At 36.5% G+C, this 12,958-nt stretch overlaps 2 protein-coding genes across 8 annotated transcripts in view; both read left to right on the forward strand.

Annotated features, from left to right (window-relative positions):
* Positions 1-12,958, forward strand: part of LOC145265438 (RNA-binding protein 1-like) — a 616,457-nt gene that overhangs the window by 327,262 nt on the left and 276,237 nt on the right. For all 7 annotated transcript variants that reach the window (XR_013864651.1, XR_013864653.1, XR_013864652.1 and 4 more), the window contains exon 2: positions 8,329-8,373. Coding sequence is in view for 4 of the 7 variants with exons in the window: in XM_080121280.1 (XP_079977406.1) it covers positions 8,353-8,373 (21 nt within the window). In the remaining 3 variants the exon portion in view is untranslated. The remainder of the gene's footprint in view (positions 1-8,328; positions 8,374-12,958) is intronic.
* On the forward strand, positions 77-4,407 carry LOC145265645 (uncharacterized). The gene is made up of 2 exons (XM_080121712.1): positions 77-1,348; positions 4,366-4,407. The coding sequence occupies exons 1-2, from the start codon at positions 77-79 to the stop codon at positions 4,405-4,407; spliced, it is 1,314 nt and encodes a 437-aa protein (XP_079977838.1).

Below are 12,958 nucleotides of genomic sequence, written 5' to 3' on the forward strand. Positions count from 1 at the left end.
AGGCCAGAGTCCTGCACATCGTTACAGACTCCACATGTGTGTATCGGTGGATGACCAATGCCTTGAGTGGAAAGGCATGATTGGCGAAATGCTCATACGGAGGCGGCTTGCTACCCTAACCAAAACCATCAAGGAATACAACCTGGTCATGGATGTGACGCTAGTACAGTCCTGTCAGAATCGTGCGGATCGGCTGACCAGAGTGCCGCGCTGTTGGCTGGACCTGCCGAAAGAAATGGAAGAACCAGCACCTGTGAATTGCGCCGCGGTGGGGTGTCGATTCAAACCAAACCATGTTGCTGACGTCCATTGCCAGAGTGAGCACCCCGGTGTAAACCAAACTCTTTACTTCGCTAGATTGGTCGACCCCTGTGTGTCAAGGAAGGAGGTAGAATCAATGGTGAGGAGTTGTGAAATCTGCAAGTCGATCAATCCGGCGCCTGCCCGGTGGAAGAAGGGAAAACTGAGCGTAAAGAACAATTGGGACAGGCTCACGGTGGACGTGACCCACCACAACGGCGGGGATTTTTTGACGATAATTGACTGTGGACCGTCTAGGTTTGCGTTGTGGCGGCCACTTTGCCGACAGGACGCGGCCGCCGTTGTCCGGGAACTGGAAAGTGTCTTCCTTGAGCGTGGCCCTCCTTCCGAAATACTAACCGACAACGGCACCGCTTTTGCTAGCGGGCAGTTCAAGCAGTTCACAGACGGCTGGGGTGTACGACTACGATTTCGGTGCGTCCATGTGACTAGCGGGAACGGGATCGTGGAACGGAACCACCGGGCCATCAAGACCATGGCAGCTAGGAAGGGGTGTACAGTGCCTGAAGTGCTATACTGGTACAATGTCACCCCTAAGGACGATGTCTCGCCCTCTACCGCGCTGGCTGAGGCGCTGCACCGGTACCATGTCAGGGTGAAAGGGTTAGAGACCAGCCCTCTACCCAAGCCAGAGGCGACACGAGATAGTATCAAAGTGGGAGACATCGTCTGGGTTAAGAACCCCCATGGCAGATCCACCACGTGCTATGGAACCGGGCGTGTTACAGAGGTTATCAGCCCGCAAGCCGTGCGGATTGATGGGGTGCCCCGACACGTCAGGGACCTGCGAGCGGCATCACAGGCGCAGCCGCCGCTCGGTGACGAAAGTGAAACGAGTTCCACGACCAGTGGACCATCATTCTGGTATACGCCGGCTTCATCGGACGACGACAGCACTGAAATTGGCAGCCTCTGGTTCACTGATCCCCAGACCGCGGACGGGAGCTCAACTGAAGACGAGGCTCCCTGTCTGCCCCTCTCCATAGAAGCACCCGAAGAAGGAGGTCGCCGCCTCCCTGCCCCCTCTGTGATAATGATATCAGGGGGGAGTGTGGCAAAAGCTGTGAAAATGAGGGCTTACCGTTCAAACGCCCTAGGTGTGCGTGTGTGCTTTGTCATCGCTGCGAAGCTAGGATAAGAAAAGAATTCCAAGATGGCGCCGACGGCGTTTTGTAATGGCATGATCTCGGAAACTATCGCAAAATCTCGTGCATATATGCAAATGAGTTGGTCTTCGACAACTATAAATTCAGGTCGTTTTGGAAGGCAAGGAGTGAGGAAAGAACGGCCGGTTGGTAATTGTGTACGCTGGTTCGTGTTGGTGGCATGTCACCGTGTCTGTGTGTACTGATCGAACCGCTTTCCTGTCCCTTGGACTTTGAATTCGTTTAGATTGGACTTCAACTTCAGTTCCTTTACAACATAAGATTGAGAAGGCCCACAGAATGCGTTACAAATCTTATTTACAGATTTAATATTGATTAGCAGAGTTTAATTTATTTTATTTATTGATCATTTATAACTTCCCTTATTGCCTTTGTAATCGTTTAGTATCTATTGGCTAAAATATTTATTTGCCCTCATCAGTGGGAGTTCATATGATTATTAACAAATTTTAAATGCTCTGGGGGTAGGGTAAATTTCGTTGTCGCCTGTTGTACATTGGGATGTTTTTCATAGGCTTTTTCTGAAATAATTAAAGTTTTATGGCACCTTTTAGATACAAGAAAATCCTCAGACTCTTGAAACCTAATTTAATTTGTTTTTATTAGTTTTTATTGTAAGCAAAGTAAATATTCTAGAGGTCACTTGCCTATTCAATATCACAGATTTTAAAAAGATTTTTGCACTTATTTGTTAAATGGCTATATGGCGTCTATTAGAGACTTGAGACTTTAATATCAAAGATTTAACATGCTTGAAATTTTTTTTCTGGTACTGGTTTTGTCTAATTACCACATCCTTTGAAATATTTCATGTTTCCTTATATTTTGTGTGGTTTTGGCACAAGTGAAAATATAAACGAAAATCTCACAAGTTTATTAACACTTTGGAAAGGCAAGCATTGAGAAGTTTGTTAACTTAAAAAAAAAAAAAACTTTCAATTACATTTAAAATACCCTAAACATGAGATTCTACTTTGTTAGGCAAGTATGTGTGAGCACACTGAAACGTTATTTTAGAATTTAGAATTTGTGCATATAAATATAATGTAAACTGATTCTATTTCGGTACATTATAACTTTTTAAGCAGTTAAGTAATTTTTACCACAAATTCTAAGTCCAATCAGCAAAATCACAAAATCACCTGTAATTGCTATATTTTTCGTATTGCCACCCATACCTAGGGTTAGTAGTAGGAAAAGAGTGTGGTTTTTATGACTTTCAACAATACTATATATTAATATGATAGTGTGTGTTATTTATTTTGTGTGTCACGATTACATCCGAGTGCTTATTGTTTAATTATGGATACAAAGAATTCTTCATAAGTTTTGGTTTCGATTATAGCTGATGGCACTCAAGTCATTTATTTTCTTATAAATAATTTTACTAAGAATTCATCATAAGTTTTGGTTTCGATTTCGATTATAGCTGATGAAACTCCAGTGATCTATTTTTGTTTTTATATAAATAAGTTTATCGACAATTTCATAAATTTTGGTTTTGGTTTCGATTATATCTGAAAGAACTCAAGCTGATGCACCTAAGTCATATGGATATACTTTTTTTTATTTTTGAAATCGCAACTTTATAATATATAAAAATCGATAGAACATTAACTCTATAATAATATATACAAAATCTGCAAGAATTAAAATATCATATTTAAGTGTACTTTACAACCTGGCTATGCTGCGCGTTCTTGCTAGCTTAGTAAATATTTTTGCAGTTTTAACAAGAGTTACAATAATATCAGAGCATCTCTATTTACGCCATGAATACCAACATCAATATATTACATATGAATACCAACATCAATATATTACATATGAATACCAACATCAATATATTACATATGAATACCAACATCAATATATTACATATGAATACCAACATCAATATATTACATATGAATACCAACATCAATATCAATTACATATGAATACCAACATCAATATCAATTACATATGAATGAGTCACCTGTGGAATTTCCACAGGTCCCGCTAGTTGTTATTATTAACATCTCGTTTTTGTTTATTTTTTAGATTTTTTACAGCAAAGCAAATCAATTTAATAACCCACCAAATTTATATAATTAAAATAAAATTTAAACATTCATAGAAGGAAGGCACATAATAGTTAACGAAGCCTAATGTCCTCTCCATGTTAAAAATGGTTTTCCAAATAGTAACATTATTATTTAGAAATTCGTTCATAACAATAGGGGGCATTGTTAATATTTTGTTCTAACATCGTTTTCTCATTTTACCTACTAATTGTCGAGTATTTTCAACTGCTTATGAAAACTTTCAAGTAGCATGTTGTATACTAACGATGAACTAATGCAATTTGGCTTTGTTTAAAATCAAAATAAATCTTTTGTTGTCTTTCAATTTTACAAGGCAAACATTTGAGAAAAAATATACCTGGAAATTACGAGGGGATTTATGTAATAATATGAAAATTTATGAAAAAAAAAAAAGTCTCTAATTAAATATTTATAAATATTAAAAGAATTGGAAGCGGGAATCGAATTGGAATCGGAAATTGGATCGGTATCGGGAAAAATTTCGGAATCGTAACAAAAACTCTTCCTTTTTATTTAAAACTTATTATTTCCAAATACCTGAGCTTATGTGGCACATATTCTGAACAAAGAAAACAAATGTTAATGATACTGTACTTTATGATTGAAAGGATGAAATTCTTTATAGCAAAATGAGTATTTTTTTATATATAAAATATGATACTCACTTCTTTCAAACTTTGGATTCTTTGTGAAAACAAATTTCCACCCCTTCTAAATTCTAATTTGAAGTTCTTAAAAAAAAAAAAAGGAATTTTTTTTTTTTTTTTTGATAAAAATTTTTTTGGCTATAGTTTCCTTCAAAAGACAAAAATCAACTTTTTTGTGAACTTTAAAAAGTGTTTTTTGATCTTAAAAAAAATACTTTTCTGTGAACTCTCAACTTTTTACTATCTCTGCCTTAAAATAAGTTTTCTTACTTTGATAAGCCCCTGGAACTAACTTAATCAGAAAAAGTAAAAAATACACAAACAATCATGGACCCACATAAAGCCTATAGTGGACTAGTAGTAATATAAAAGTAAGAGATTTCTTTCAAGTCAATCTTAAAAAAAAAAAGAAAAAAAGAGCGCTATATCACCTGTTGCAGTAATAGTGGTTCATTATGATACTGATATAATAATGGTTACACATTTGGGTGAGTTTTACTTATTTTCATAAGTAATGTGGCAATTGGATCATTTACAAACAATTTAGTCCTCTTAAATAAATCATTAAATGATCCTAAAAACGTATGAATAATAAATTGTGGTTCAAATTTATTTGGATAAGAAGTGAACAAAAAAAATGGTTTTGGTGTCAGCTGCTGCAACACTTAATTAGAATTGCATTGTTTGCTACAAGAAATAACTGTCGGGCACAACAGAAATAAATAATTCTCAACAAGAAATGTGAATGCAATTGCTTTCACACTTACTGATTTTAAATCAATATTTTGTAAACAAGCATACCATAAATGAAGACAATTTGTGCATCTCAAGTTCATGGCTGGACAGTTAGTAAATTATCTTTCAGGCAGTAACACTCTTCCATTTATGTTTACATTGATCAAAAATTCACTTTTCATGGAGTAAAACAGATTTTATATACAAATTAGTTGGGTTACTCGACATTGTCCGGGTTCAAATAACACCACATACAAACAGTAAAGATTAAGTAGTAATTTTTGTGGATACATTTATTTTCAAAGGATGACTTCTGCCCCCTTATCACGATTCAGAAAAAAATCAAACATAGATAATGACACCCAATCACACACTTCTGTATGCATGCAAATAAACTCCCAAAACATCATAATTTTAAATACTATATAGATAGTTCACCACACCCCTTTATGTTTCAACTTTCGTAACTATCTGCCTGTAGTTTTTTCATTTATCTTTTGTACTCCTCAAATCTAAAAAAAACTCACATTCATATCAGCTATCGATATTTTAAATTACATAAAAAAACTTGTCTATAAAAAAACTTGTTCTTTGGTACGTTTCTTTTCATAGGAAGACTTACTACCCCCTCTCCTGCATAAAAATGAAATAAGTATGATCCATGTAACTCACCTAGGAGCTACCTTCAAAAATAGATAATGATCGGTTAATTTCAAATAGAGGCTTGTGTGTGTTTTCTGTTAAAATCTCAAACCTGCTTACGGCAGTGATTTTGTAGAGACATCAAAAACCATTAAAATCTGATTCATCAAAGTCCATATTACACACGGAAATAAATATCCAAGAATCTTTCTTTTATCGCCATTTAATTTGCAAGCACATCTTACTATGAGACATGCAAAAACTGTACAAAAATTGAGAGGTTATGGTTCAATGAGCATCAAGTTCATTCAAGATCACATATTCTATTAATAAAAGGATCATCAAAGTATCCCCTCATATTATTGAATGATGATAAAATAAAAACTGTTGGATAATCAAAATTGAAACTTCATGAACAAGTCATGCATAGAGTAAAGTTTATTTGTACTAAATATTGTTTGATTGCAGAAAGAATTGTGAATTTTATTAACAATTTCATGGGTGGTGTTTTCTTGGGTCATTCCACAACTTTAAGGGAAGGGAATGGACATCATCCATTTTGTTTATGGTCTGTTGTACACACATTTCACTGACAAAAAGTTGTATTGTCTAAACATTTCGAAATATTCTAAAAGTATAAATTGCATAGAATATCATGAATCTAGGATTCATTCAGTTCTTTTAGCTTTTTGGATAGAAACAAAGTGTAGTCTCTGTTTTGATATTATACTTTATTTCTTCTGCCCTTGATCAGTGAAAGAAAAATCCTTCTAGACAAAGATAATTTTTACTCTTGACCCAATTCAGAGTGTTCTTTTTCAGGAATCGGATTTTCCTCACATTAAAAAAACCCTTGGATCTTGTTTAAAATAATTTGTCTCATTGATTAATGAATCTATAAGAATTACAGAAAAAATTGGACAACTTCCATTATTATTATCATCATTAGATTGATGATTGACTACTGAAATTTTAAAATATTCAATTCCAACTCCAGCTTAAGAAATCTTCTGTAATGAATAATAATTTACATACACTATTATTCATAGCATTTTCATTTTTAAAAGGATGGCCGTGTTTTTCATTATGCATTGTTTCGATTTTTTTTTTGAATTACCACCCAGACTCAGGGTTTGGATGTTTTGTGTTTATATAATTCACCACTGCTACTAATTCCCATTATTTTAATGGGAATCGATATTTCATATTGGATGTTTTGTGTTTATATAATTCACCACTGCTACTAATTCCCATTATTTTAATGGGAATCGATATTTCATATTGGATGTTTTGTGTTTATATAATTCACCACTGCTACTAATTCCCATTATTTTAATGGGAATCGATATTTCATATTGGATGTTTTGTGTTTATATAATTCACCACTGCTACTAATTCCCATTATTTTAATGGGAATCGATATTTCATATTGGATGTTTTGTGTTTATATAATTCACCACTGCTACTAATTCCCATTATTTTAATGGGAATCGATATTTCATATTGGATGTTTTGTGTTTATATAATTCACCACTGCTACTAATTCCCATTATTTTAATGGGAATCGATATTTCATATTGGATGTTTTGTGTTTATATAATTCACCACTGCTACTAATTCCCATTATTTTAATGGGAATCGATATTTCATATTGGATGTTTTGTGTTTATATAATTCACCACTGCTACTAATTCCCATTATTTTAATGGGAATCGATATTTCAAGCATTACCACCTCCTTTCAGAGACAGAACAGAATGATTGTTGGCAACCTAAGATGCTTGCTCTCGTTTGTGAGGAAGTGCTAACGGGACCGACCAGGATATTTTGAGGATGACTTCAATGTTTTTTAAATTATTATTATGAACGAAATTTCAAGGATTCAATTCTAAGAAGATGTCTACAAGAATAAAATATGAACAATTTTTTTGTCATTTGTCTTTTAAAAAATGACAATGATCACATTCTCAAGGATTTTAATATTGAGGATTTTGTTTTCGTTTGTTCTTATATCAGAATTGAGTAATTTTCACTGATTTTTACTCTACAACCATGAACAAAATATCAATCTATATATGTATATATATATATATATATATATATATATATATATATATATATACTATTTAAAAGTTGTGTTTTAGAAGTTTGTTCACAAACAGAAACTTGATTGAGTGACATAAAAAAAAGAATTACGAAGGTAATATTTTTTTTGCAATGTCATGAACAGTTAGTCTAACCCGAAGCCATAGACATGATGGAATAAAGGTTGAATTTTTATAAAAGTTTGTTGTCTGGAAATCAAAAATCCCATAGGGTGAGTTAGATGACTTATTCCATCAAAGAATGACTTCCTGTCTCCTTTCCTCCCATATTCACATTTGATATTTTAACTTTTACTCTTTTAATTGATCTTGATTAGAATTGTTTAGGAAAATGAAGCCCTCTTTTGGCTCCCGAAAAAATCTAAAAAATTGACTTGATGTCAGTTAAATTTGATGATTAATTTATTTGTAAATTTGTTTTTCTGTAACAAAAATTTTTCACAATTTTTCAAATTAATTTAAACGTGATTTTACTTCTTATAACAAACACATTACCAAATTTGTTTTTTGTGTTGCCCTCTCTCCACGCAAAATGGGGAGGGGGGTCCCTGATTATCTTCTCACATGTTTTGCTTGATAAAAATCATGTGTAAATTGTTTTTAAATCCAATCAATTTTTGTTGCAGGTGACCAAAGTAAAAGATCCAAACATGTCTGAGATCATGCTCGCAGTAAGTATCTTTTCCATCTATGGGTAATTGCAAAGAAACCCCTGATATATTTTTTAAGTTTTTAGAGATGAAGAATTGGCTGAAAGTAAATTACAACTCCTGATTCTGATATCAGTTTGAAACTCCTGTAATAACTGTTAACTCCTGATTCTGATTAGCCACCTTAGACATAGAAAATATATCATCGCTAGCATTTCAGCCCGGCGTTGCCCGGGTGTTTGGAGGTGTATGTTGAGCAAAAAAAAAAAAGAGTGGTAGTAGGAAGGCAGGCTCGAACCTGTACCGTGAAGGAGGAAAAGAACTGGAAAAAACGTGACGTCTTTGCTGTTACGATCACCACCAAACCGAAAGTCACGTAGGTTTAAATTAAGGCTAGACAATCGAAAAGAGGGGATGACTTTCGACAATATCGGCGAAAAAAGCGATCCCTCCCTGTAGAAAAGTGGCCAATTGAAGGTGAAGAAATTAATGTTTTTAGCCAATTTTTCAATAGGTGTCGTCTGAAAAGTCGAGCTTAAAACGATATTGATCTTGTGAAAATCCATCGCCTCTGTCAAAAGTTTTAGGCAGACATGCAAGCATACATGCATACATTTATATATTGGTAGCTCAAATTTTCGACCCAAACCGATTAAAAAGCTTGCCCTATCTCTGAATATCCTTTATGTAAAATTTTAAATGTTTAGACCAGAAATTGTCTTTAGTAATTTGGTAGAAACTGTAGCGGTCATTTTTTTTTTTTAACTTTGACCCCTATTATGACCCCATTAACATTTATTGTTTTGGGCTCAAATGAAGTTATTAAGTTAGATCCATGTCCCAGGAACCTATATCTAAAATTTCAAGTGTTTAGACCCGAAATTGGCGGAGGAGTTTGGTAGAGTGCTCCAAGGTCAAATCGTTGACCACTTAACAGCCAAATTTGTGGCCGAAAACGGATTACAAAGATTTTTCCAAATCTCAATATGCTGTATATCAAATTTCGAGTCTGTAGACTGAAAATTGACAGAGCTATTGTGTAGGGAAATGTAAACGGGCAGACAGACACACAGACAGACACTTTCACTTTTATAGATATATAGATATAGAATTCCTTTAAAATTTGCTGACATTAGACTTTTGTCTCTGATTCTACATCAATGTGGCCTATTTGTATCCAATGAAATCCTGCATCTGATATGACCTTAAAATGTTTGATGATCTGATACGTTTTCACAACGGTGCCCGGAAAACTCGTCTCCGGAAAACTCGTCTCCGGAAAACCCGTACCCGGAAAACTCGTACCCAAAAAACTCCGCCCCCCCCCCTCTTTTACTAGGTAGGAAAACTGGTCCCTTATTGAATGAATATCGATTAAAAAGACATTTTATTACCGTTCTTGAAGGAGATATTGTTTTTAAAAGATGCACCCCCATAATATTTAAAAAGAATATTTTTAACTCTTGCTTAAAAAAAATAAACTTGATCACGAAGTCAAGATACGAAAAACGAAACCAAATATTTATTAAAAAAATACTCTAGTTTTAACACTTTTTGTGTCATTACGAAACAAAAATGAAGAAAGAAAACACGTATTATCAAAGAAAGCAATCATTTTAGAAGAATTAATTCAGTTTAAATAATTCTTGTGTTATTACAAAACAACAAAAAAGAAAGCACGGTCTTATGTAATTTTGGTACCGCGCTGAAATAATAACGTTATTATTTCGAAAGCCATTCTTAACATCGGGAGGGGAGGGTATCGTTTAAAATCATTTCGGGGGCACTTGTGCAGTACTTAATATACAAATTTATTTTCTTTTGGAGGTGGGGGGAGGCTCGTTTTAAAACTATATTTGCCTCAGTATTTTCTTTCATTTTCGGACATTTTTTGTTAAAAGTTATTTACTAAGTAATCTCGAGTCTGACATTACTTGCTATTTCTTTTTAATTAAATAAACTCTTTAAAATAAGTTTAAACATCAAAACTTACAAAGCTAGGTAGAAAACGAAAACTTAGAAAAATCAATTTAATTTTTTTAAAACAATAAACATGTAAAAATATTTTTTTAAATATTATGGGATGTGCATTATTACCTAAAAATATAACAATTTATTTTCTTTTGGAGGGGGTGGGGCTCGTTTTAAAACTATATCTACCTTAATATTTTCTTTAATTTTCTATTTTTGAGCAATTGTCCTCCTAAGACGTGATCCTCTTATATCGGACATTTTTTGTTCATAAGTAACACTTGACATTACTTCTTTTTTTTTTTTTTTTTTTTTTTTTTTTTTAACTAAATAAACTTTTTAAAATAAGCTGAAAGACCAAAAACTTTCAAAGCTAAGTAGAAAACGAAAACTTAGAAAAATTAATTTAATTTTTTTAAAACAACAGTAAACAAGTAAAAATATTTTTTAAAAATATTATGGGATGTTTATTGTCTTTTAAAGACAATATCTTTTTCAAGAACGGTCATAAATTTGTGTTTTCAATCGATATTTATTCAATAAGGGATCATTTTTCCTACCTAGCAAAAGGGGACATGTGTTCGTTACAAGTCTACTTTCAACCGAGTCGTTGTTTGTTTCGTTCACCACACTCTTTTCTTCTACCTCTTCTTTTACACACGTCCGTTCGCTTTAGTGACTAAAAATCGTCTGTCGTCACGCTTTCCTTTCCTCGTTATTTATGGAATCAGGGTACGAGATTCGCCGAGACTTTTTTCCACATAAACGCATGCGGGCGCCATCTTGATTCTCAATTTGTGCTTTGCATGCACAAACGCGCAGCCGCTTTAACGGTAAGCCACTTCTTTCTCCACACACCCCCCTGATCTCATGATCACAGAGACGGCAGGGGGGTGGCGATCGCCGCTGTTGGGTGCTTCTGCGAAGGGGGACAGTGCTGCTCTCGTCTTCGCGTGCGCTCTCATCCATCACCTGATGGTCGGGGAAGGCTTCATCTCCGTGGAGGCTACTGATATCAGAGTCACTGCTTGATAGGGATGGTGCAAACCAAAGCGATGGCCCACTCGTCTCAGAATCAGAGTCACTCTCATCGTCCACTGGAGGTGGTACATGTGTCGCCGGCCGTAGGTCCCTAACGTGACGGGGTACGCTATCAACCTGGACACACTGCTGACTCACCACATCGGTCACTGTGCCCCGTTTATACTTGTCAGTACATCGGTTTCCTGGCGGCTTCACCCAGACAGCATCCCCTTTGGCATATCAATTCCGTTCTATCTCAGTGGCCACAGTTGTATCGGGGTGGATTCCTTTTTCTCGGACACCGTACTGATAGATTGCGTTTGCAGGTGCCGTTCCTGGAGAGACGCCATCCTTTGGCATGAGATTATACCAGTACACAGCTTCTGCGATGGTGCACTGCTTCCTGGCTGCAATTGTTTTGATGCTGCGATGGCTTCTCTCAGCTATACCATTGCCAGAAGGCACATAAGTGCATCTAAGCCGCAGCCGCACACCCCATTCTTGTAAGAACTGCCTCATCTGATGGCTGCAAAAGGCTGGGTCGTTGTCCATCAGCACTTCATCGGGCGCACCTCTTTCACAGAACACGGATGACAGCTGGCGAATAATGTTGCAAGAGTCCTGGCGCCCGAGGAGTCTCCAGACTGCGAAACATGTAGGCCCACAATCGATGAGGGTAAGGAGATGGTTGCCACCATAGTGTGTGATGTCCATGCCCACTCTCTGCCACTTACCACTCACTCCCAACTCCCCTTTCTTCTATCGTGCTGGAGCTGGGTCGATGGATTGGCAGGCCTTGCAACTTTCCACCACTCTTCAGATATCTTTTTTTTCTACTCCTGGATCAATCATCTTGACAAAATACAGTGTCCGCTTGATGCCAGGATGTCCACACTGTCGATGAATGTCCATGATGCGTGCTGCATCCACATTACACACAACTGCTGCACATGTGTTTTGCAGATTATCAGAATCTCTCCGAGCACCAGCCAGAAGCCATCGTTGAGGGACTCTTGTCAGAGCATCTGCTCTGTTGAGCGCAGACCTGATCAACACTACGTTCACAGTCAGGTCGTACTCTGTGATGGTGTCGACCAAGGTGGCAAGCCGTCTTCGAATTAACATCTCACTCGATGCTCGTGTCGTCAGCTGTGCTCTTCCACTTAATGCATCGGTTATCCACCGATGAGTGCATGCCGAGTCAGTCATGATATGTAGAACCTTGGCTTGCCATTGAAGCGCCAAGTTAACGCCCTTCAATGTGGCATCAAGTTCGGCCAGGTTTATGTGCCTCGAATCATTCTCTGGCCGAAGCCAACAGGCATCTTCAATAATGGAATCATTAACTGCCAGGGCAACTCCAAGGGCCAGTGAACTAGCATCCACCCAGACCGTGAACTCATTCCCGGTGACGCACCACTTTCCCTGAACGGGGTCATCACTGGTCACCCTGGACACAGTCTCTGTCAGCATGCTCCTTAGGGTGGCATCGTGTACTGCATCGTCCCATCCCGACGACACGGCTGTTGCACGTCTTTTTATGGCCGCCACGGCCACCCTGAGCCAACCGCACACAGGGAAATGGCCTACCATCTTTCCACAAAGCGAAAAC

The sequence above is a fragment of the Euprymna scolopes genome, chromosome 40, assembly GCF_053919585.1.
Source record: "Euprymna scolopes isolate OS-2025 chromosome 40, ASM5391958v1, whole genome shotgun sequence".
NCBI classification, from domain to species: Eukaryota; Metazoa; Mollusca; class Cephalopoda; order Sepiida; family Sepiolidae; genus Euprymna; species Euprymna scolopes.